This window comes from Monopterus albus, unplaced genomic scaffold, assembly GCF_001952655.1.
Source record: "Monopterus albus unplaced genomic scaffold, M_albus_1.0 scaffold65.1, whole genome shotgun sequence".
Taxonomy (NCBI): domain Eukaryota; kingdom Metazoa; phylum Chordata; class Actinopteri; order Synbranchiformes; family Synbranchidae; genus Monopterus; species Monopterus albus.
In genome coordinates, this window is record NW_018127945.1 from 3,292,906 (window position 1) to 3,317,206 (window position 24,301).

General features: G+C 40.5%; 2 protein-coding genes across 2 annotated transcripts in view; both read left to right on the forward strand.

Moving 5' to 3' along the window:
- Positions 1-19,213, forward strand: part of il34 (interleukin 34) — a 38,357-nt gene extending 19,144 nt beyond the window's left edge. The window contains exons 2-8 of the mRNA XM_020604406.1: positions 2,265-2,560; positions 11,056-11,159; positions 11,982-12,059; positions 12,374-12,451; positions 15,411-15,518; positions 15,913-16,096; positions 17,544-19,213. Coding sequence (XP_020460062.1) covers positions 2,515-2,560; positions 11,056-11,159; positions 11,982-12,059; positions 12,374-12,451; positions 15,411-15,518; positions 15,913-16,096; positions 17,544-17,602 — 657 coding nt within the window. The 5' untranslated portion in view covers positions 2,265-2,514 and the 3' untranslated portion in view covers positions 17,603-19,213. The remainder of the gene's footprint in view (positions 1-2,264; positions 2,561-11,055; positions 11,160-11,981; positions 12,060-12,373; positions 12,452-15,410; positions 15,519-15,912; positions 16,097-17,543) is intronic.
- An 822-nt stretch (positions 19,214-20,035) lies between these two features.
- Positions 20,036-24,301, forward strand: part of lonp2 (lon peptidase 2, peroxisomal) — a 26,863-nt gene continuing 22,597 nt past the window's right edge. The window contains exons 1-2 of the mRNA XM_020604376.1: positions 20,036-20,515; positions 23,357-23,492. Of these exons, the coding sequence (XP_020460032.1) occupies positions 20,283-20,515; positions 23,357-23,492 (369 nt within the window). The 5' untranslated portion in view covers positions 20,036-20,282. The remainder of the gene's footprint in view (positions 20,516-23,356; positions 23,493-24,301) is intronic.

The following is a 24,301-nucleotide window of genomic DNA, read 5'->3' on the forward strand; positions in this document are numbered from 1 at the left end:
GCCTGGCACCAATGATCTTTTCTCCAGTCCTGACTGTCCGCTGGAGTTTCTTCCTGTCTGGTTTGGCTCTGCAATCAAGCAGAACAGGAATAAAACGTACTCGTACTTAAATAGAGACCTGTATGAATCTGTACAATGTATATTTACAGGTATTGTACTGAGAGTTATTCTCCAGTCATACTGTCATACTGTCGTGGGTCAAGTGTTCATCAGAGTGACAGCCTGGGGGAACAAACTGTCCTTGTGCCTGGTTGTCTTGGTGTACAGTGACCTGTAACGCCGTCCAGAGGGGAGGAGTTTGAACAGAATATGTCCTGGATGTGAAGGATCTGCAGTGATCCTCTCCGCCCTCCTTTTGACCATGAGGTGTACAGGTCCTCCATGGATGGCAGGCTTGCACCAATAACCTTTTCTGCAGTCCTGACTGTCTGCTGAAGTCTGTACTTGTCCTGTTTGGTTGCTGAACCAAACCAGACAGTGATGGAGGTGCAGAGAACAGACACAATGGTTCATCTGTAGAACTGTATCAGCAGCCCCTGGGGCAGGTCAAACTTCCTGAGCTGGCGCAGGAAGTACATCATCTGCTGTGCCTTGTTGATGATGGCACTGATGTTGGACGACCACTTCAGGTCCTGGGAGATAGTGGAGCCCGGGAACTTGTAGAACTCTACTGCTGGTACAGTACTGCCAAGTATGGTGAGGGCGGTAAGTTGGGTGGGTTCTTCCTGAAGTCCACTGTCATCTCCACTGTTTTGAGCGTTTTCAGCTCCAGGTTGTTGCAGCTACACCACAGGACCACCTGCTCAACCTCCCATCTATAGGCTGACTTGTCACCATCTTGGATGAGACTGATGATTGTAATATCATCAGCAAACTTTAGGTGCTTGACAGAAGGGATCCTTTGAGATGCAGTCATTGGTGTAAAGTGAAAACAGCAGAGGGGAGAGCACACATCCTTGAGGGGTGCCTGTGCTTATTATCTGGGTGGTGGATATGGTTTTCCCCAGCCTCGAGTGGAGGATGTCTGGGATGATGGTGTTGAATGTCGAGCTGAAGTCCACAAAGTGCATAGGTCCCTGTTGTTTGTCAAACCTGCAGTAGAACACATTCAGGTTGTCTGCTAGTTGACGGTCCTCCACAGCAGGGGGGAGGGTTTTCTATAGCCAGTGATGCTTTTCAGGCTCCCCCACACAGATGAGGGGTTGTTGGCTGAAACCTGAGCTTTCAGCTTTTCAGAGTAGCTCCTCTTTGCTGCTCTGATCTCCCTTGTCAGTGTGTTCCTGGACTGGCTGTACAGAGTCCTGTTTTCACTTCTGTAAGCCTCCTCTTTGGCACGACGAAGCTGCTTGAGTATTACTGTGAACCAGGGCTTGTTGTAGCATGTGCAGAAGGACTTGTTGGGCAGGCACACATCCTCACAAAAGCTAATGTAAGATGTCACAATGTCAGTGAGTTGGTTCTGTAGCTGCAGTCTCAAATACACTCCAATCTGTGTAGTCAAAGCAGGCCTATAGCTCTGACCTAACATGCTCAGTCCAGCTCTTCACTGTTTTGACCACAGGTTTTGCAACTTTAAGTTTCTGCCTGTAGGTTGGAATAAGATGGACTATACAGTGATCAGAGCTTCTGAGGGCTGTGCGGGGGACAGAGTGATGAGCACCTTCTATTGCTGTGTAGCAGTGGTCCAGTGTGATTTTGTCCCTGGTGGGACAGGTAACGTGCTGTCTGTATTTGGGCAGTTCTTGCAGCTGTGCGTCAGATCAGAATGTCCAAACAGCATTCTGTGTTTACAAAAATTGGAGAAACTCATTGTGAGTTGTCCAGTATTTAACAGTTCTTCTCTGGTAAAAGTAATCCGGTATGGGTTGCAAGAGACTGGTGTTTTTCTTTGTTTTCTCAAACATGAGAGCTTGTTTAACCAAATCTTAACATTTAAATGGAATGAAAATACTCAGCTGTAGCCCCACTCCTCACATGTCAGACAATTGATGTATTTTGCTATAAGCATTTCAAAGTAATAATCTTTTTAAATGTTAAAATATTTTTCAATTAGAAATTATTCCTTGTATACTACATTAAAAGAAGTTTCTATACATAGTCCATACAATAGCAGCAATAACTGTTGTATAGCAATTGCCTGTTTGTTGTTCTGTCTTTTTTATTCTTTATAAATGACATGAATTTTGTTTAGACCATCATTTCCTGTGAAGAATGAAGTAAAATATCATCTGAAAGGCTAATTGACTTTTGCCTCTTGTTTTCAGGCTGTCAACACTAGGGAGCACCAGAAGAACCACAAACGCCTGAGTCTGCAGGCATGCTTCACAGATGCTCAGCAATGTATTAAGGACCAGAAGCTCAACAACCCATGCCTGTCCTATTGAACACACATGCACACATGGAAGAGATCCAGACACAAATATTGTAACTGTGTGTGTCTGAGACCAGTCCTGTAAGTGTACACACTGTGTTGAGTTTAGAGCACTGTGGAGCCAAGGGCTTAAGCCAAAGACTATGGTTCAACTGTCCACCTCATTCTTCCTGCTGGGAGCCCTGCTGGGTAAGAGACATCTACAGTACATATGTGTGTCTTTGAGAGTGTGTGTGTGCATGCACGCTTGATATCACTCACACTCTGGGGACCAAAACCTGCTTACAGACTTGACCCTCTTTGCAGGGACCAGATGCTGGTCCCCCACTATGTCATTTTAGGCTGACAACATAGTTTAAGATGAGGTTAGGGTTAGGCAAGTAGTGGTTATTGTTTGGGGTTAAGGTAGGTCTCCAGGAAACGACTGTAAGTCAGTTTTTGGGTTAGGTCCGTAAGAAGGATAAAAACAACATATGGGTGTGTGTATGTTGGCCCATGCTACTGCATTTGATGCTGAGGTGGTTATTCTAATACTTGTTCATGTGCATGTGCACTGTACATGATGTGGAGTACAAGAAAATGTTTATGTGAAGGTTGTGAAACAGACTTGATGATTGTGTGAAAGATGATGAAAGAGCAAAAATGAGATGAGCACATTGTCTGTTTCATTGGCTTTCTCTTACGCTGACTCACAGGGCTATATTTTCATGCTTGACTGACAGTTTTTTTTCCATCACACGCACACTTGATATTTTGGTAACTAATAATGTGCTAAAATGGAGAAGACTGACCTGACTGCAGTGTCCATTATTACCATGTTTTATACCTACACTCACTGGCCAGTTTATTAGGTACACCTGTACAGTTGTATGCACTTCAGTGCATCACTTCCACCTTAACATCTGTGTTTATGAAGGTCAAAAGTTAAGTTTAATTTTTTGGTAAAATGGTCATAAATGTATAAATTCAATTCTATGTTTATTATTGAGGTCATAGTTAAAGGTGGTGTTGTACTGGACTACATTATATTTAGAGGTGTTCCTAATATTCTGACCCTCTCATATATGTATCTGAGAAGGACAAGTATCTAGAGGCACAGCAAAGTACAGTTTAAACCTGACAAGGCTAATAATGCCAGCAAAGCATCATTGTATAGATTAATTACACACTGGTAAGATGTCCTGTAGGAAGCATTATTTCAGGAATGTGAATTCCTGCACCTGCAGGTGATAGAAAGAGTTTATGTGTGTTTCATTCACAGCATCTAATTTGAGGGTGTTACACAGTGTCAATGCCCAGTGCATTATACATGCTGCATCAAATGTGATAAGTCTTGCACAGCCAACAGCAGACAGTTGCAAAAGTTACCACACACACTGAAAAAAAGGATTTGTTGGATTTACTTGATTGTAACGTGTACATCGTTCCCACACAATGATAATGTGTAAAACCAACATAATTTTCTTTAGGGGTTAACTTGTTTGAATTATGTTAACAGAGGAAATATGAATGAATTGCATTGCATATACTAGCATAATTGGAGTAAATCCAAAGACCCGGTGAGTCCTTTTTTTCAGTGCAGTCTTTTTTAGACTAGCAAGTTATAAGTCAGCATGTAAATGGAGCTGCACAAGTTGTCGAGCAGGTGATATGAAGCAATGTGCTGGATTTATACTGAGACTGAATTACACACAGGTGGACTCTATTTACTAATTATGCGACTTCTGAAGGCATTTGGTTGCACTGGATTTTATTTAGGGATATATAAGTAAAGGGGGCTGAATACATATGCACGCCACACTTCTCAGATTTTTATTTGTAAGAAAAATATTGTTTTCCTTCCACTTCACAATTATACAATACTTTGTGTTGGCCTGTCACATAAAATCCCAATAAAATACATGTAGGTTTGTGGTTGTAATGTGACAAAATGTAGAAAAATTCAAGGGGTATGAATACTTTTGCAAGGCACTGTAACTTTCCTTCTTGTGTGTAACTAATGTTTACTCTGAGCAAATGTTGTGCAATCATTGTAAAGGGATGTTTTTTAGCTTACAGAAGACAGGAAACTTTAGGTCAGGAAGTTAGGACATAGGCGATGGCTGATAAGAACACTTGAAGGGGACAAATGTTTGCCTGGCAGAACAAAGAGCAATAAAACTGCAATGAATAGTATAAGTAGCTCTCAAGGAGGTTCACTCCTTTGAGCTTACTGCAGCAACACTTTTGAGTAGCCGTTGTATGCTCCTTCTTGCAAGAATAATTAAAAAGATGCCTTGATAATTTTCAAAAGTCTCATTATTCCTTTATCTCATATGTTAATTTTTCTAACAATTTAAAAGACTAATTTTCTCCAAGATGACTCATAGCTCGAGGTTACTGCTTATCAGCTTACATACTTAATGGTCTTGTCAATCACTTCAAAAATAAGAATCACACAACCAGTGGTGGTTATTTATTTCTAAACCAATTAGATTATTTTTTGTAACTCTCATGAAACACTCAAGAAAAAAACTTACCTGCCTTTGATCTTGTGTCTGTTCCTGTCTCCCGTGAACTCAACGGGGCTTGTTACAGTCCTCTCTGCAGCTGCTGAAGCTACATTCATATCACTTCACAGCTCTCCCAGTCATGCAGCTGATAAGAACTATAAGCTTAAGTAGTAAATTATGCAATACTATATAAGTTATTATATATAATAAGACTTTTTAGTATTTGACAGTTATTAATAACTTGTATTACCAATTCATATGTTTCTAATATTTACTTCTTATACTTTGGGAGCCTTTTAAACTATGACCATGTTCAGGCACTTTTCTTTAAACCTGTATCAGTTTCATTTTTCAGATTGAGTGCGTGATGCATATTCTTCTGTATAGTCAATGCAATGACAACAGAGGGATGTGTTGCAGCAACAGAACTGATTGCTCTCTGTTCTACACTGAACACTGGAAATTGGACCATAGATAAAGTGAAAACATTTCTTGTTGGTGCACACAGCTCATGTGCCAGGTAGGGTCCAGATTTTGCTATAATTGCCTGTAGTAATGAAACAGCCAGCGGAGTGAGTCGTCGAAGTTTTGGGTTTCCTTCCACAGTCTAAAGTCAGGCAGGTCAGGTGAACTCCAAACTCTGATCTTCCTGTTAAGTGAATGTATTTGTCTTTCTCTATGTGTTATTGTTGTGATATTCTGGTGCACTCTCCAGTGTTTCTCTCTGCTTCTTTGTTAATGCATGCTCTGGTAGGCTCCAGCTGTGCAGCAACCCTAAGCTGGATAAAAATGGACAAATTGATGAAACTCATCGTTGTCAGAAAGTGATCAAATTGATGAGGTTGTTTGAGGACAGTGTTCTAGCAGAATGTTAGTGCTAACACACTGCAGAGGTTTTGGGGAGGTCAGTACTCTCTGTTTTTGTCTGTATAATTTTGTTGCAGCTGATCGCAGTGAAGATATTGGTGTAGTGAAGTGCTAAAAGGAAAATGACTTCTGGAGTGTGATGCAAATGTTTGTTCTGCATGAAATGTACACACTGCAGAGCCACATGCATGCGAACTGTGTTTTTGAGAAGTTGATTATTGAGCAGTTGTGGTAACTTCAGAGATTTTCTTCTCTGTGTATATCACAGGACCATAGTCACAAATCCTGTCAAGCTTCAACAAAGCTGATCCCATAGTCAGACCTCAGCTCTTTGGTGGGGGCCTTTATAGTGGTACACTGACACAAGTTAAGGAACTCTAGAGCTCTCCTAAAATATTTGCTCTTGTACAGTCTGGATGGCTAAATGCTTTATGTCACCAAGTGTGTAGTGATATAACCTTGGTACTACTTTCAGGGGGTTTATCTAAAATAGAGGTGGTTGATGTGGATGCATCTAACATGGTGAAAGTACAGACAGGTGAGAAATTAAAGGAAGACCCAATGTGAAGTGTCTCAGTAAGGTGATGGGCCACCGCGTGGCACCAGAACAGCTTCAATGTTCTTTAGCATTGACTCTCCAAGTGTCTGAACGGTACTGGAGGGATGAACACCATTCCTCCAATAGATATTCCCTCATGTGGTCTTTTGATGATGGTGGTGGAGACGCTGTCTGTAACACGTCGCTCCAACATTTCCCATAGGAGTTCAACTGGGTTGAGATCGGATGACTGTGAAACAGTTGCTGCAATGAAAATGTGCTGTAAAATCATGTATTACAAATGGCTGCACAGTGTTTTGTATCTGATAAGCCTTAAAATACATTGACCTGTTAATGAAACTGGACTGCTCAGTCTTGTTCTGTGATGTGTGTCACAGCACAGCACATTAGTCAGCTTTCTAATAACGATTAAATTAGTTGTATAGTCAGTGCTGAGTTTCCATCCATTTCCACCTAGAAAAACCAGTTTGACTGATGGCACTCTCCAGGCTGTGTTCATGATATAATCTGAAATACACTATGCAAAGTTTTCACTCAGTTGACACCAACACTAAATTGAAATCAAAATAGTCTTGAATTACACAGCACAAAAAATCCATTCAGTCATACACACACAAACAATTACACATACACACATGGTCTCAGGCAATTGCATGTGTACAAGCATGCACTGGCATGCAGGTTCAGATGCATAAACAGATGTAACCTCTCTGAATCTTTCGCCTGTGTAGTTACAGTTCACTTTGCTGCTAACTGAACTAACATTGAATGAGTCAGTAATGTAATGAGATCATTAATGTTTTAAATATCAGGCTATAGGAATAGTTTGAACTTACCAGAATTATGTACAGTTGAAAAGAAGAATATTCAAAGTATTGACCCTTCTTTCATGTAGCCATATGTCATCTTACAATGATGAACATGTTTATACAATGGTTTTGCTGAGCTTGTTACAGAGAAAGGCCCAGTTGGTGCAACAGCACTTTTACTCCCCTACCGGTGAGAGAAGAAACTTACACACACACACACACACACACACACACACACACACACACACACACACACACACACATCCAGTTCACACAGTAAAGGCCTTCATCTAAAAATGAAGATATGTCATTTACTGTACAGAGTGTAAAGCCCTTTGAGGCCAATTTGTGACTTTGAGTTGTACAATATAAATAACTGGACATGCCAATGACAAATCTAACTCCTCCATGCTATGTCAACAATCTTGTCCCCCTGGGCTGCAGGCATATTCTGTATTTTGCATTATGTAGACATGGTGGCCCATATCAAGAGGATGCTCTTACCTGTTAGGCAAAGACATAAAACCTCACACAGGTGTTGGGTGTATCTGGCATTCCAGTTGTGAACAAAGTGAAAAGTAAGAATAAATCTGACTAAAGCTCCATAGTGTTAGAAAAAACCCATTTCTTTTGTTGAAAGCGCAAGAAGTGAAGACAGAAGACGACTGTGTAAAATCAACAGGAAATTTCATCAAAGTGTGGGCACAGGTAAGACAAAACCACGCTGGGATCAGAGAGACAGAGCTCCCCCAGGAAATCCATTCTTTGAACCTCGAGTTATGGATTCTGGTTACATTTATCTTCTTGGGCGGAGACCCCCTCGTACAGGGGTTGGACTTACACGTATCTTACTTCTATTGGCCATAGACGTGAGCAGACCAACCTCTGCTTCACATCAGTTTACTGTACCTGTGTTAGAAACCAAATGTGTGTGAGTGTTGTGATTTTCAGGCGGTAGCTAGCAATGAATATAGAACAATTGGTTGTCTGCACTGCAGACCCTCTATCTGTATAGGCTATTACAGGACAAAAGCAGCCCTTGTGAATATGCTAAACGGGCCAGGTGGTCATCTCAGGTTGTAGGCCCCCTGTCTCTGCAAGATACTTCATGACAAAGCAGAACTTGGATTATACTAAGCGGGCCTATGTGAAGATGCAAAACCGGCCAACAGGTCTGTGTGTAGATGTAAATTAAGCCAGCAAGTCTGTGTTAAAATGTAAAATAGGCCATCTGGTTACTTGAAGGTACAGACTTCATGTCTCCACAAAAGTTACAGCATACTAAAGGCTAAAACCATTATAAAGCCTCATCCGGTTCTTTCAAACCAGGAACTCAGAGGGACGACTCAGACCACTTGAGTATATAAAAAATATATCCGTGCTGGTTTATTCAAAAAGTCACAGGCAAGAATCCACACTTCCAGTCCAGAGATCTTCCAAACCCCCAGCCTGCCAAAGCAGCCCGGAAGCAGGAAGACCCCGAACCAAGCATTGCTATACAATATTAATCCTTTCTGGGCTGTCGAACCGTGACGTCACCTGATAAGCAAGCCTTGCAGCTGCCATAACGTTTAGCCAAAACATGAGGAAAAGTCAAGGTGCGTGACTGTTGTTTTCGTGGTGTGTATCTAAAACAATTGGACATAACCTTACACATCCTGGGTAGGAATTCTGTAAGGTTGGTTGGCCATCTGATCAACCACTTTGGTCCAGATTGACATACAGTATCTATTCAAGAATTACACAGACTACCATTAGGGTTTGTATAGATATCTGTCTCAGAGGATGAACCTTGTTGGCTTTGGTGATCCAGTGACTTGTCCTGTGAGATTGTCAGGTCTGAACAAGGAAGGTCCCAAAGGGCAAAAACCAGACAGGTCAAAAGTGTCTTTCACAAGTTTATTTTAAAAGAGGGCGATAACTGAAAAACACAAACAAGAATATCAGAGCCTCAGGCTGGCCACACAGTCTTTAACAAAGGGAAAACAAAAAGCAAACCTTAAAGGTGAAGGCAGGGAGAGGCGTCCAGAGTCTTTGCGAGGCTGGCAGAGAGGAAAAGGAGCTGGCAGGCATAGAATGAAACTGAGGATGAAGCTGGCGGGCTGCGTGGGGCTGACGGGAGGAGAGTGGAGGACCGGGGAATGCAGGGCTAGAGAGTGTGGTGTTGAGGAACAGAGAGCTGAAGAGCCCAGGGCCAGGGAGCGGAGAGCTGGAGAGTGTCAAATTAGAGAATGGAGAACTGGAGAGTGCAGAGCTGGGTAACGAAAAACTAGAGCATCGCGTAGCAGGTAAGTGAAGACACAGGGACAGGTGGAGGCTCACTCAGCGTAATGGAGACGAGCAGGTAACAGGGCAGTAGCCGGTCAGAGTCAGCGTAGAGGACATGAGCAGGTTAACAGGCCAGTGGTGAGGAACAAGGGGGAGTAGTAGTCAATAAACCAGCCACTAACTGAAGGGAAGGGAGAAGTGTATAAGGGCTGGAGACTGGAGATAACGAGACAGGTGGATACAGTGACTGTTGATTAGACCGTTGGTAAAGCTGGGGTGGGTGAAATGGCAGAAACAAGAAGTACATAACCAAAATAAAAGCATGCTGGCCAGAAGCAGGTCCAAACCATAGAGATACTGTCTACTGCTGTAAACATTTAGAAGAAGGCATCCTGTGTTGGGCCATGCACTTGTGCAAGTGGCTGTTTTGTTTTCCCAGTGTACAAGTCATTACACTCCTGTCTACATTTAATTTCATACACCACATCACTCTGTTTGTGTCTGGTTATTTTGTCCTCCGGGTGGACCAGTTTCTGCCGAAGGGTGTTCCCTGGTTTAAAGTTGACTGGGACATTTTGGTTGTGGAAAATCCTTTTCAGTTTCTTTGATAAACCAGCCACATAAGGGATGGCAATGTTATCCCCTTTTGTTTCTGGTTTCTCCCTGTTGGTGTTGGGCCTCTTCCTTGCTTTGATGAAGGCCCACTTGGGGTATTCACAAACCTTAAGGGAAATCTGGATGTGTAGTTTCTCCTTCTTGATCCCTTCTGCAGTTGTGGGCACTTCCTGGGCCCTGTGATTTAGGGTTCTGATAACTCCCAGTTTCTGTTGAAGTGGATGGTGTGAGGCAAAAAGAAGGTACTGGTCTGTGTGTGTAGTTTTCCAGTATACTTCCACCTTGAAGCTTCTGTCTGCTCCTATGTGGACCACACAGTCCAAAGAGGCCAGACAGTCCACAGAGTGTGGATGACAACATCAAGTTCACTCTTGAGGATGCCAAAGATGACTATGGGATAAATACCTCCTGCTCATCACCAGTCAGACAGAATTGATGAAGCCTCTTGGATGAGAGGTGAAACGTCTTCTACCTAAAACTATGTCCAGATGCCTTCTGCTAAGTTTTTTCAGGATACTATGACCTGGATGACTGAGAATTTGCATGGACATATTACTGTGGGGTCATACTTATCACTGACTATCGATACTGCCAGGACATTTTGTTAAAAATATGTTCATGATTCATTCATTTTCTACCGCTTAATCCCTGAGCGGGGTCACGGGTGGGGCCGGAGCCAATCCCAGCCAGCAATCGGGCGAAGGCGGGGTACACCCTGGACAGGTCGCCAATCCATCGCAGGGCTAACACATAGACAAACAACCACACACACTCACACTCACTCCTATGGGCAATTTAGAGACACCAATCAACCTAAGCTGCATGTCTTTGGACTGTGGGAGGAAGCCGGAGTACCCGGAGAGAACCCACGCAAGCACGGGGAGATCATGCAAACTCCACACAGAAAGGTCCCAGGTTCCACACACTGCAGTCCCAGTTCTCCTCTCTCTGTGAATAGTAGGCAAACAAAAAAACAACAAACCTATGTAAATGTATACAGTGCGCACAATTTTGACATTGCTAAAACAATGACTATGAAGTTGAATTCACACTCTATGGCTCCTTTTTCTGTAGGCCTGTTTCTGCTCACTCCTGTTCTAATGGCCCCGACACCAGCCAGCATGTGCACAGCCTTGAAGACGCTCAACGACAGCCTCAGCCACAGGCGACGGTTTATGGTGAGAGAAAGATGTTTCCTACTATGTCTCAGAGAATGTGGAAGCACTTGTGCTGTTGCCCTCCAGATTTCTCAGTGTTAGTGTAAGGTCAGCGGTCCTAATGTTTGGAGCAGCTGGGAAAGTCAGTGGGAATGAATGAGCAGTACACTCCCACCCTCAACACCAGACATTAAGATTCTCTCATGGAAAAATGTGACAAATAAAATGATCCCCATCTGTGAAATTGGAGGAGTGCCTCTTTAAATGTTATTCTAATGTGCCTGACAGTAAAACTAGGGCATACACAACACTGATCAGCACTGTCCTTTATTCCACATACACACTATTTTGTTTGCTGATGGTTTAAAATATTGTGACAGATCTTATCTGTAGAGTTTGTCCAATGACAAACATGTTTGTTTGCATTACAGTAATGTTACATAGAAGAGATGTAGTTTTGTCACCGATGCACTGGTATTTTCGGTGTCTTGTCACCTTCATGTGGGCTAGAAACTCCATATGTGCATTACATAAATAAACAACCACTACTAATCCTATTTTGACATAACATATGGAAATGAGTTCCCTTATTGAAAGACTGACCCAGATGGAGACTTAATCCTTAATAGAACATGGCATATTTATGACTGCAGTGTGTGTTAATAATCTGTTTGGATATGTGTGATTTTGAAAAAAATTGCTTCTGTTTGCCAGGTTTGATAGTAAATCCCATACCCATTTTTTCTAAAACATAAAAAGGTTTTCTCAGGGTTCAGAGGGAGAGTTTAATTTATGAAATGGATAAATCATTTTGTTTCTCTTTTCTTTCTCTTTCCATTATAGAAACATAACTTACCCATCAACTACACCATCAGGGTTCATCAAAAGGAAATCTTTAGACTGTCAAACATCAGCAGACTGGTAAAAGTTGTGATAATCTCATTGCTCTTTTTGTGAAGTAAAGCTTGATTTATTGCCTCTGCCATCACCAGGGAGGTGATTCCTTAGATGGTGCATTTTAACACCATCACCATTTTAAACTCCATCTTAAACTAGTTGTCTCTCAATGCCTGTGAAATTACATCACAAATTAAATATACCTCCAACTACACCTGACCTTCAAGAACTGCAGATTATACACTGTAGAGTACCACACAGAGTTGTGTAGACAATGTAATATATGGATAATTCTTTGCTTCTTAACATTTGTTCTCTCTCCTCTTCTCTTCTCTTAGAGGTTACAGGTGAAGGAGTTGGATGAGCTGGTCCTCCAGAGGCTGTGGTTCCAGGTCAACCAAGGCGTGTTAAAAAAGGTAGAAATATAGTTTGCATAAAGATACAATTTATCATATTTTGTCCAGAAACAACGAGGACACAGTGAGAGCAGGGACATCCATAATTGTTCAGTTTTAAATGCTTAAACTGCAAAAAATGTATCTTCTTTACAAAACATTACTTAGTAACATTTTGTCCAGGCTTGTTTAGCTCTCTCTACTACCAGCAAAGTTATGCAATTTATACTGTGTGCATCATTGTTGGTAACAGAAAGCATGGGTTGTCACTGGGAGATCTTTCTGCTGCTTTTGACAGCTGTTAAAAAAAGGGTCATAAATGCTATCAGACAGTACCATGCAGCTGTGCAACACAAATAAAACACTTTTCAGTTAGGATGAACTTTCTGGTGCTGCACAGTGGAGCTTGATGTATCATAAGAATGGTACTAGTATTTAGTCATGTAAAACACAGACATTTGCAGTCTCTCTATTAATGTTAATTTTTGTTGCATATAGAAGTGAACATTGTACGCAGGCCCAGGGCTTATGTTTAAGTTGATCCACCTTGTCCCCTAAAACCCTCACAGAAACACAGCGTAGCAGTCAGATTAAGTTAGTCAGAAAGATGTGGATAAATACCTGACACATCAATTGCTACAAAGCCTAAGGTTTTATGTGAGTCTGTTAGTACATCCCATGAAATACACCATTTACTGTACAAATCTCCACATTTCCAGTTTTGAACACTTGCAATGTATGTGCATTCATACATCACCAGTAAACAAGTACTGTACAGTATGTCTTGCTTCTGAAAGTTCCAACACCCTTACGTGACGCTTTGGGGGCGGCTGTGGCTCAGGAGGTAAAGTAGGTTGTCTCCTAACTGGAGGATTAGCAGTTCAATTTCCAGCTTGTCCAGTCAACATGTCAAAGTGCCCTTGACCAAGTCATTGAACCCCCAGTTGTTCCCGATGATGACACTGGTCTGTGAGTGTGAATGGCCAAGTAGTGTGAGTGTGCTGCAGTTTATAGAAAAGCACTATACAAGACCATTTACACTTCATGCCCACTCAACCTAATGACGGACCTGTATTCACTCACTGAGTTGCACATTTGTCTAATGTCACACCAGGCCAGCTGTTGGCAGCAAAAAGGTGGTTTGCTGACCACCAATAATCACCAAAAAATGGAGCTTGAATGCAAAAACTCAGAAACCATTTTGATTTAATTAATATATTGTTTTTATTGCTCCCATGAACTTGTTCTATATCTGAAAATTTTGGAAAATAAGCTGTGTTTGAGTGAGGGGCCATCTGTTTGTCTGAGTGACAAGACCTCATTTACATAATTATGTTAGTCTACATGGAGAATTTGCCTACCTTTTGCCTGTGGGGCGCACAACCTGAGAGCATGACCCTGCATGCCTCAGATCTGATGTAAGGATGTTTCTCTTTGTCCCTGCCTCAGGGGAAGCCACTCCCATGAGGCTGGTGGGTGTGTTAGTGGCTTCAGCTCATAGGCCTCTTCTGTCTTTGGCCAGCAGGTCAAGGTTTATTTTATAGGGTAAAGGTGGATGGCACCACTGCAACTATTCCAAAACAAAAACTCAAACACATTCTTCTCTCTGGTGTGTTTGTTAGGGTGCGCTCGAACACAGAGTGAGCGAGCAGATAAAAAGCGGACTCAGGTGGCTGGCTTCGGTGCAAGCAGTGAGGTTTATTTACAGTGAAGGTAGTGACATATATACAGGAGGAGTAATGAGGTAGATGACCGGGTGTTGATCAGCAGCAGCAGAAAAACAGTCAGTGGTATGGTGGATGATGATGTACCGGGCGGGGGTCCAGAGGAAAGGTCCGAAGAGGAAGAAGACACAAGAGACAGCAGGGCAGGATAACGACTAGGGTGCTAACAAGGACTAGAGAGAACAAAGACAATCTTAGCATAAACTCAACTAAACAACATAACAACCACTGGCCTGAAGACAGAGAAAGAACTGGCAGGGGAGTGACTGGTGAACAGTGTATAAGTATGGAGGAGACTAATGAGGTGCAGCTGGTGAGTAATCAGGGAAGCAGGGCAGGTGTGTTGAATAGTGTAATCAGTGCAAGGGCTAGGCTAGTGTGAGGAAGAAGAAGAGAGGAAGGTGGAGCTGGGCAAACCTGACAGTGTTATTTACATGACCAGGTTGGAGCGTCAGATTTCTTCCCACACATACAATCTAATCTACCAAAATACAAAACTTTTCTGAAACCTTAATTATACCAGGCACATGCTTTTTTACATACAAGTAGAAACTTGACTGCTTGCAAAAGGTGGGTTTTGAGAAAACCTCTCTTTCTTTCACTTATCTTCTGCCTCCACACTGGTGACAGCCGTGGCTGGAGACATTATGTTTTTGGGTTGACCATTCGGCCATCACGTTCTCGTGAACGTGATATCTCAGGAGCGCCTTCTTCAGATCTGACACAAACATCCACTTGGATTCAAGAACAATGTGACAAAGCTCTCTGTCAGTCCTTTGTAAAAGTAGTCTCCAAGTGAAGAGCATGTTTCTCATGGGGAATGATTCATTACAATCATACATGTCCATAGAGTGATTACTGCCATGTTGCCAAAAAAATACACTATGTTTTTTTATTAAATTCCTTCAAAAAGTCTTTACTACATATATTATATAAGCCTAGACAGACATGCATGTAAACTGCAACTACACTGGCTGGCGATGGCATACAACCCCAAGGCAGTGATTCTAGTTTCAGACTAGACAGTTTCATTAATGTTTATATGAGTAACATGTAATGAGTTTTCAGTTCACATCTACATAATATAGTTTCTCAAAACTAAACTGTTAAATGTAGATAATTTCATTATTAATAACATTTCATTATCATTCAAATATAACTTGTGAATTTCAGTCCTGCATTTGATGAACCAAGTCTTCAACAGCTTATTTAGTTGTCTTGTAATACTGTATATTAAAGACTAATTGCACTTGTAGATCATCCGAGTTCTGCCAGAGAGACATCTTTCATATCAATACACTCATACATTGGAAACACTCTTCAGGGATGCTGAGGGAGTCTTTGTACAGTCGCATCGTGCTGAGGTAAGACTGAGCTTCAAATGAAGCCATTTGTCTGGTAGGTGACTTTCCAACACACTGTAACGGTGTTTGACAGGAGATGAATGTCACACTGATTTGTCAAATAGGAATGAATGTCTTTATCATTAGAAAATTTAATTAAATTGTGTTCTTTTTTATAACATCCTATACATGCACATATTGACCTTTCATAACTGCCATATTTATCACATTTTAAAAAGCTCACAATGAATGTTTTTTTGATGCTGGTTCACAGCTGCTGTTTTAGTTCTCATGAGCTACTGGCATTGTTAGATGCATATCACACCATGGAGCCATTACTCTGTCACATTTAGGCTGCCTAGCTGTCCCTCACTCATGTGTGTTTCTCTGTGCATGCTGTCGTCTGTGTGTCCAGATTTTCCAGCAGGAGCTTCCAGAGACTATCCAGGACATTTGGGATTGTTTAACAGAAGAGCCTGACAGAGTGTCAGAGTCCAGCTGGCGATTTGCTTCTCCAAAATTCCTTCTGGACAGTTTTTGCCACACCATGTACTGCCTCTTCAGTGAATGCTTTGCAAATGCTGAAGCACCACAGGACTGTGAGTATAGCAGATGCAATGTGTGACAGTGCAGGCAGCTGACGACTCAGAATTTAAAGAGCCCTGTTTTTTAACATAACTATAGCAGAATAATAAAAACTAGCACACAAACAGGTTAGGCTGCGTAAAGAGTTGTCATTTTAAAGCAAAGACAACCACTTCATAAGAAGGCATTGCAGTACATTCAAGGACATTCCAGTATGTAAGAATCCTGATGTCAAAGAGCTATTTGTTTTTCCATCTGCATTATAGATCAGACAGTGGCCAAGACTAAAGCAATGATCTGCCTCATATGAGGTCAGAAACTGGGTGAATCTGTTGTTGTGGATGTGCCTTTTTTCCCATGTGCACATTTGTCATTCAGGAGCCAAATGTGTCAGATTAGATTTGACATAAACACATTTTAGTTGACAGTAAGGGTAGTACACACCTGTTATTTCTTTTTTTATTTTGTTTTGTACCTTTACTATGGAGGATGTTGTGTAAGTTGCCTCTTTTCACTGACATTTGGATTTCTACTTTCCAAAAACATGAACACACACACACACACACACACACACACACACACACACACACACACACACACACACACACATTTTTATTATAGCACTGGAAAATATCAAAATGAGTAAAAATAAGTAAGAAATCACCTTTGTGCAAAAGATTTTCTTTTGATTTGTACTTTCAGTTTTTAGTTTGGTTCGTGTCCTGTCCACTAAAACGGAGGAGGCGGGATTTATGTCCTATACAGTGACTGCATCTATCATGAAAACAGTGCTAAACTGTTATGTGTCACATGTGGGGTTTGATACCAGACCCATGCAAAAAGGATTCAGTGAGGCAGTCAGCATCTAAAAACCTTATTATCTTTTTAATGTGTTATTTCCTAATATTAATTGGCATTGTGCTGCAATAGCACACAGACTGTCAAGTAGTGGCTGTCAGTAGCCAACACTTGACATGTGTAGAAGATGAAAAGATGAGCAGCAAGACATCGCTGTCCTTCTCAGCTGAGGGAGGGGTCAATACATGTAGCTGATGAGTTACATTGTTGTTTTTGTTGACCAAAATGTAGGATTGGTCTACACTTGACACAGTGCAGGGAACATCTGCTTCTTTTGGATAAATCCACTGGAAATTAGTGGTTCTGTTTGTTGTACATGTGATTAATTTGTGTAGATTCTCTACTAGGAAGCAGTGAATGAAAAAAGTCAACACATACAGTCTGCTAAAAACTACTTACTAGCCTGCCTCAAGAATCAAGTTACAAACCTTTTATACAGGAAATCCTCATATGATATTCTCTGCTTACAGTAATATATTCACTATGCATCTGATGCTGACTGAATAAAGCACACACACTGTGTACTCAACATCAGGCTATTTGTGAATCAACTATGAGAGAAATCAAGGTGTAAATGTTAATCAGTTTCTCTTTATTTTTCAGACTGTCATATTTCCTATTGGAGGAAAGGCAGGAAGAAAGACTTACAGCCCGAAAGCTGAGAAGAAACCAGCATCATTATCTTCCTTGAACTATAGTGAGAGGGGAACAGTCCACCCTGAAGCATCAATAAGTCTTTCCAAAGTCTACCAAACGGAGCCAAAATTGTCTTGATGGCATGGTGAACCATGGCAGACTGAAATTGAAAGCACAAAAACAGTATTCATGGTATTTTTGTGAGGCTATAGACATTATGCTAAAAGGAAATGAAGCTCTTTTGAGAGTAAAAACTCCCAAGATTTTCCAATCCTATGTAAAGACAGGGTAAACGAAGTATTGTTTAGGACTGACACTCTGCTACTTGGGTTTCTTGTATGAAAAAGATTTGTTCATGTTCACACATGGTATCTAGACTAAAGTGATATATGATAAATATTTTAGATACAATCTTTTCTATGGTGAATCCTTTCAGAAGGAGTGTGCAGTGCAAGCTGCTAAATCCTCATCAGTGAAATGGATAACTTCACCTGGAGTGAAGGCATCACTGTGGCTTTGCCAAACCTCTGGGCAAAAAGCCTGTGATGTGCTCTCGTGGTCCTGCACAGATCACCTCAGAGATCGACAAGAAGCAGTACAAAAGACTGTGCATACAATGGTTATTATATTATGAATCTTCTGCTGACTTTGTACCATAGCCAGACTTCTATTTTATGAATGCCTCTTTTAAACATTTATGAGCTAGAGCAAGAGCAATGTACATGAACTGAACTTCAAACCTAAAGGCAAACTGATAACTGCTGTTTCCTCCATCCTCTGATGACTATGCATTTACATTTACTATGCATTTACAATTTACAGGCCCACATCAACAATGGTTTTTGACAGAGAAACATAGGGAAAGGCTGTTCAAACACTTGCTATGGCCCAATAAAGTGAAGCTGGTCAGTCATTTAATTTATGGTGCGACCTTCCCTTATCCCATTACTTTATTTACACAGTAGTTACCAGAGTTGGTTTTAAGAATACACTCAAAATCATGTGCCAAAAGGAATTAGGAGTACTCATCATTTTTGTGTGTAAAATTCATTAAGTTAAATTGTTACTGGTGTTCTTTATGATTTGAGGTTTAATAAAAAAAAAAGTATAAATGCAATAAAAACATATAGAAGTGTAATTTACACTACTTTAAATGTTAGTTACAGCATCTGACCCAAATTAAATATATAATGTGATGTTTTACTCTTAAGCTATTGGTCTTGTAGAAACTTTGGTTACATGGGTCTGAAAGGAGCTAACTGACAGTTTTAAAATATCTTAAGGGGCTAAACGTGGTCCTGATATGCAAAAGAGACTTCATGATAATATTATAGATGAATGAAAATTTGAGTATTACTATTAATGCAGTAATAGTATTTTTGTTATAATGTATCAATCATATGCAGCTATGGCTGTCCCATTTTTAAACATTAGAGAATTTTAAGGTGTTTCCCTTATTGTGAACAAAAAATTATATTTCCCACAGTTGACTGGCGACAGCAGAGAGATGATAACTGTAAGCACGTGAATGATTGTTGTCTGTGGTGTATAGCTTTTAAAAACAGATTTTTCTATACACTAGGTACAGAATTTATTTATTTTTTATGTACAATGTTACAGTACATGACAAACCTTTTATGAAAGAAATAAAAATGTAATTGCTATTTTTATCAACTACCTCTGTGTCCAGAGTCCAGTTATTATTAAAGTCCTTAATATTATTATTATTTGTCATAAGAAAAGACAGGTCTTTCAATCTAGCTTTGGTTATATTATTTCTCTAAATATGTAGTGTATTGTTTAGCTATCACATATCTTAGTAAAGACCATTAAAGACATGCAAAGGCCTGCAGGTCCGTATTGGTATGAGTTGTATTTCCAAACACGAGTTCTATAAAGGTTGGATAAAATAAAAGTTAAAGACAGAATTATGCATGCACCCAAAATGTCTTCTACAGGTTACAAAAACACATATGAAAACAATGCATGATATAACCAAACCTTAACAGTATCAGGAAATACATAAAAATATTTATTTAGATCTTGTAACTGTATTTAAAATTATGCAGTAATAGAAAGTTCAGTACATTATACTGGTTGTTGTTGATTATGTATTTCCTTAAATGAAGTAAAAGTAGCATTTAAAGCATCATCATCTGATATATTAACATATGGAAAGAATTTTAATGTTTGGGCATGAAATACTCAAGCGCAGATACCCCAGTATGGTTCTTATGTATGGTAGTTAAGTGCATGTATTGGACTACTTTCCATCACTGGAAACAGATCAGCATGTCAAATTCAGATAATACAAAAGATAGGAAAAGAGCATCAAATGGGATTCTGTTTGAAACGTTTTCCACAACAGCGTTATGCGATAGCGTATTTTTTGTCCCTCTTTACTTATCGTAGTCTATCCAGCGAATACAGGAAGTCAAGAGAAAATGTTCAATTTCAGGACGAAATGTAGTGTAAAAATGAGCGGGGAAGCCACAGCAGCCATGTTTTGCGTTTAGAAGCATTATCTTTAAACATGTTCATTTATTTATCCTGTGGTCTGTAATTATATATCCAATGCGTCAGTGATAATTTTATTTTGAAAGTACTACTCGGAAGTCATATTTACACTTGCTCATTTGAGTGTTAGATAACGTATTTGTTTGTAGGAGTAGTTGTGTGATTTTGGCTTCTGGAAAACCTCGGACAATGAGCTTCGGTGGCGGAATTCAGATACCGATCCGTCTCCCATTGCTCCTGACCCATGAAGGAGTGCTCCTCCCGGGCTCCACCGTCAGGTTTAGTGTGGATTCTCCGCGGAACATGCACCTGGTCAGCCAGCGACTGTTGAGGGGGACTTCGGTGAAAAGCACAATCATAGGAGTGATTCCCAATACCAGAGACCCAGAGAGTGACACCGACGAGCTCCCCACTTTGCACAAGTAATGTGAATTTAGTCATATAGCTCTATAGAAAGTGAACAACCGAGTTCACATTTCCTTAGCTGGATTCGGTTTTGGAGGTGTGAGAGCTAGAGAACAGGACACCAAACCCCACGGTCGGGACCTACACTGCATACTTGTATCTCTTCAAGCCTCGAGGGATGTTCATATCACAATGTGAAGGGGGAAGACCACTCACAGACTATTGTTGGTTAGATTTTATACCTGTATTTTGTTTTCTGCAGTGCCAGACCCAACAGTGGAAGCCACTGACCCAGGTCTAGTTTTAGGAGATTAAGTATTATTGCTTTTCACTGGCAAGGCAAGAGTATCTAACACCTATCAAACGGCATTTTTTATTTATTAATCCTCTGAAATGACTGCCAGCTTTACGTACCATAATAGAGCTAAATTGGTATTTTTGTGTTCTGCACATCCTGTTATTTTTGACAAACGTTGCACTCTGTGATTTGTTATTGAAAACTACAGTTTACCAGTGGCCCTGCAGTCAAGAACAGTCTGCCACAGAGAGGTGGACTTTAACCTTTCCTCTGTAGTCTGCCAGGCCAGTCTGGTGACAAAGTAGCACGTTTGTCTCTCTACCAGCCACAGTTACTTGAAAAATCAGTTTCTGAGTTCACTCTAACTAAAATCACTTTTGTAGAAAATCCAACACTAAAGAGGAAAGATATTGGCTCAGGGTATAATTGCCCTTGGATAAAGTACTGAACATGGCACTGGTGTGGAGCCTGCCGCTGCTCTACGTTAGCTCAAATTTCAACAGTTCCTTACATAATTTAAATTAAATGGACTCCACACTAAAATAGCAAATGCTCCCTATATTGACAATAGCAGTAAATTGTGGTTCCCTCACAATGAGAAGTGTTTTGACTCTTTTATATTTAGATTATCAAGGCCCACACTGCATGTCTTTACAAACGTCAGCTCCACACATTGTCCTGTAGTGGACCACATGACTTAGTCTAGCTTGTTTTCCTGGAAATCGCTTTATCATTTGTGTGTTGCATTGAGTGTGCACTGAGGAAAATCAAAAACACTGAAGACAGCGGTGGATGAAGTGATGAAAACATGCAGAAGATGGCTTTGTAGTTATATTTTGTCGATAATGTAAGAGCGCTTCATAAGAAATAAACCCGTGAATCATTCTGTCTCACTGTAAATAACATTGAAAAAAATTAGGTTTATTGTATTTAATACATAATATAGTAATGGGGCTTTGCTGAGTGACAATTGACAGCAGGGCTGATGATTGTTTTCATTATAGATTAATTAGCCAATTCTCAATTAGTTGACAAATCATTTTGTCTCTAAAATGAGTAACGTAGTGAAAAATGCATGTTATAATTTACTACAGACTGAATTGGCTTTGTCATTTGTGTAGTTTTGTTCAGTCAACAGTCTAAAACACAAAGATACTCAGTCAGCGGTGATATAAAACAAAGAAAAGCAGCAAATACACTCACCAGTTTATTACGTACACCTGTACAGTTGTATGCACTTCATTGCAGCTCTTCCACCTTAACATCTGTGCTTATGAAACGCAAATTGTTTCAGTTTTTGGTGAAATTGTCATAAATTTATAAATTCAATTATATGTTTATTATTGAGGTTATACAAAACTACATTATATTCAGAGGTGTCTCTATCCCCTTCAGCTACATACATGAGAGGGTCTGAATATTAGGAACATGTAATTTATAAATTGATGACAATTTTACCAAAAACTGAAACCTTTTGAGCTACATAAATACTAATGTTATGTGGAATTGTTGCATTGAATTGTATCCTCTCACCCTGCTCACAAACTGTTTGACCTCCTGCCCTCTGGGAGGCGCTTCAGGAGCCAAAACCAGTAGACTCAGGAACAGCTTCTTCCCCACACCTGTCCCCTTACTGAACTCTTGCCCCCACTGACCTCTGCTGCCTTCCTCTGTACCACTACACACACCTCACCCCTTCTAATCTCTCCTCCCAGGACTAATGCAATACACTTCTGTTACCTGTAATACTGAAGTGATCTATTAATTTACACATACTCACAGAATACTGCTTTTATTCATTTGCACACTGTTAATGTGCAGATACTCCATATTTATCTTCATCTTTGCACTATTTACATCCATTGAACTGTTCACTCATGTAACTTATCCTCTTATTCTGCACTGTTTCATTCCATCTCATCCTTTTGCACTAGTGTTCCATAAGCTTAATGTACCTGTAATTTGAATCCATAGTCTGTTGTATATCGTACATTATCCTACATATCTTGCTGTAAATGTCAGTTGTACACATCGGTAAATTAGTTCTGATTGTTCATACTGTAGATACTGCACACTCTTCACTGTTCACTGTTATCACACTTCTGGTTAGATGCTAAACTGCACTTTGTTGCCTTGTATGACAAGAAAGTTGAATCTGATCTAATCTAATCTAATCTAATACAGTTGTACAGGTGTACCTATTAAAGAGACCAGTTAGTGTACATTGGAGAAGCTTGAACTGTGAAGTGTGAATGTGTTTGATTAAGGAAGTACTGTAGTTGGAGATTAATATTTTATTAACTGATTAATCAACTAATCATTGTCAGTGTTTGTCTGAGATTCAAATTAGGGACTTCCACACACTACACCACACCTGCTGCTTATAATGACCACCACCGCAGGTCTTTGAGATCCCCCAGTGGGATCACAGGTGTGCAGCTTCAATCTTTAGAAACTTAAAGCAATCATGGAAGATTAGTTAGCTATCAAAGGAAGCATTTGAGGCTTAGGAGAGGATGAATTTGTCTCATGCTTACATTCTGTCTCTGTCCTTCTGTAGAATTGGTACGGCAGGGATAGCAGTGCAGGTGGTGGGCAGTAACTGGCCAAAGCCCCACTACACCCTCCTCATCACTGGATTGTGCCGCTTTAGTGTGTCCAGTCTGCTGAAGGAACGACCCTTTGTTCTGGCAGAAGTAGGACTTTTATTTAATAATAGACCTTTTTTATTTAAGATAAGCAGTCACACGAGTGAATGTCATACAGCTAAAGAATATTTTCACTCCTCTCAAGCTTCAAGCCTCTTTAACCCTCTTGATGCCAACAGGAGTAGTGATGTTCCAGTGTACTGACGCACCCTGGAGTACACTTTATTCTCTTAACATGCAGCTTTTGGGAGTGATTGCACAGTTAAATAAACTGTGGATATTTAATGGGCACCTAAACCTAAAACCCAAAACTTCCTCTCAGTAATGCCATTGCAGAATTTTAAATTGTTCATGATATTCATTAGCCTCTCTTTGATATCCTGTTGGTTTACACTTTCAAATGATCTCCCCATATCATATCCCACTCCACTCCTTTGTTTATCAGCATCCTCACATCTTCAAAGGAGGAGGGGAGATTGGTTTTGGTTGATGTAAAAATTAGGGGTGCACCGAACTTTCGGCCACCGAAAACTTTCGGCCGAAAAGGCCATTTTTATTTCGGCCGGAATAAAAAAAAACACGCCAAAAATGCCCCGCCCTGCCCCGCCCATCCTCGCGCAGCACAGGTTAGGTTTCACTCACGCTGGAGCTGTTATATCACGTGTCTCCCCATCAACGACAAAGCATGTCAGCGGTATGGAAGCATTTTGAAGTTTCAGGTTAAGACACCAAAGTTGCAATATGTAATATTTGTTCTGCTAAAATATCAAGAGGAGGCACAGTGCCAAAGAACTTTTCAACAACAGGTTTGATACACCACCTGAAAACACGACATCCAATTGAATATGAGGAGTACC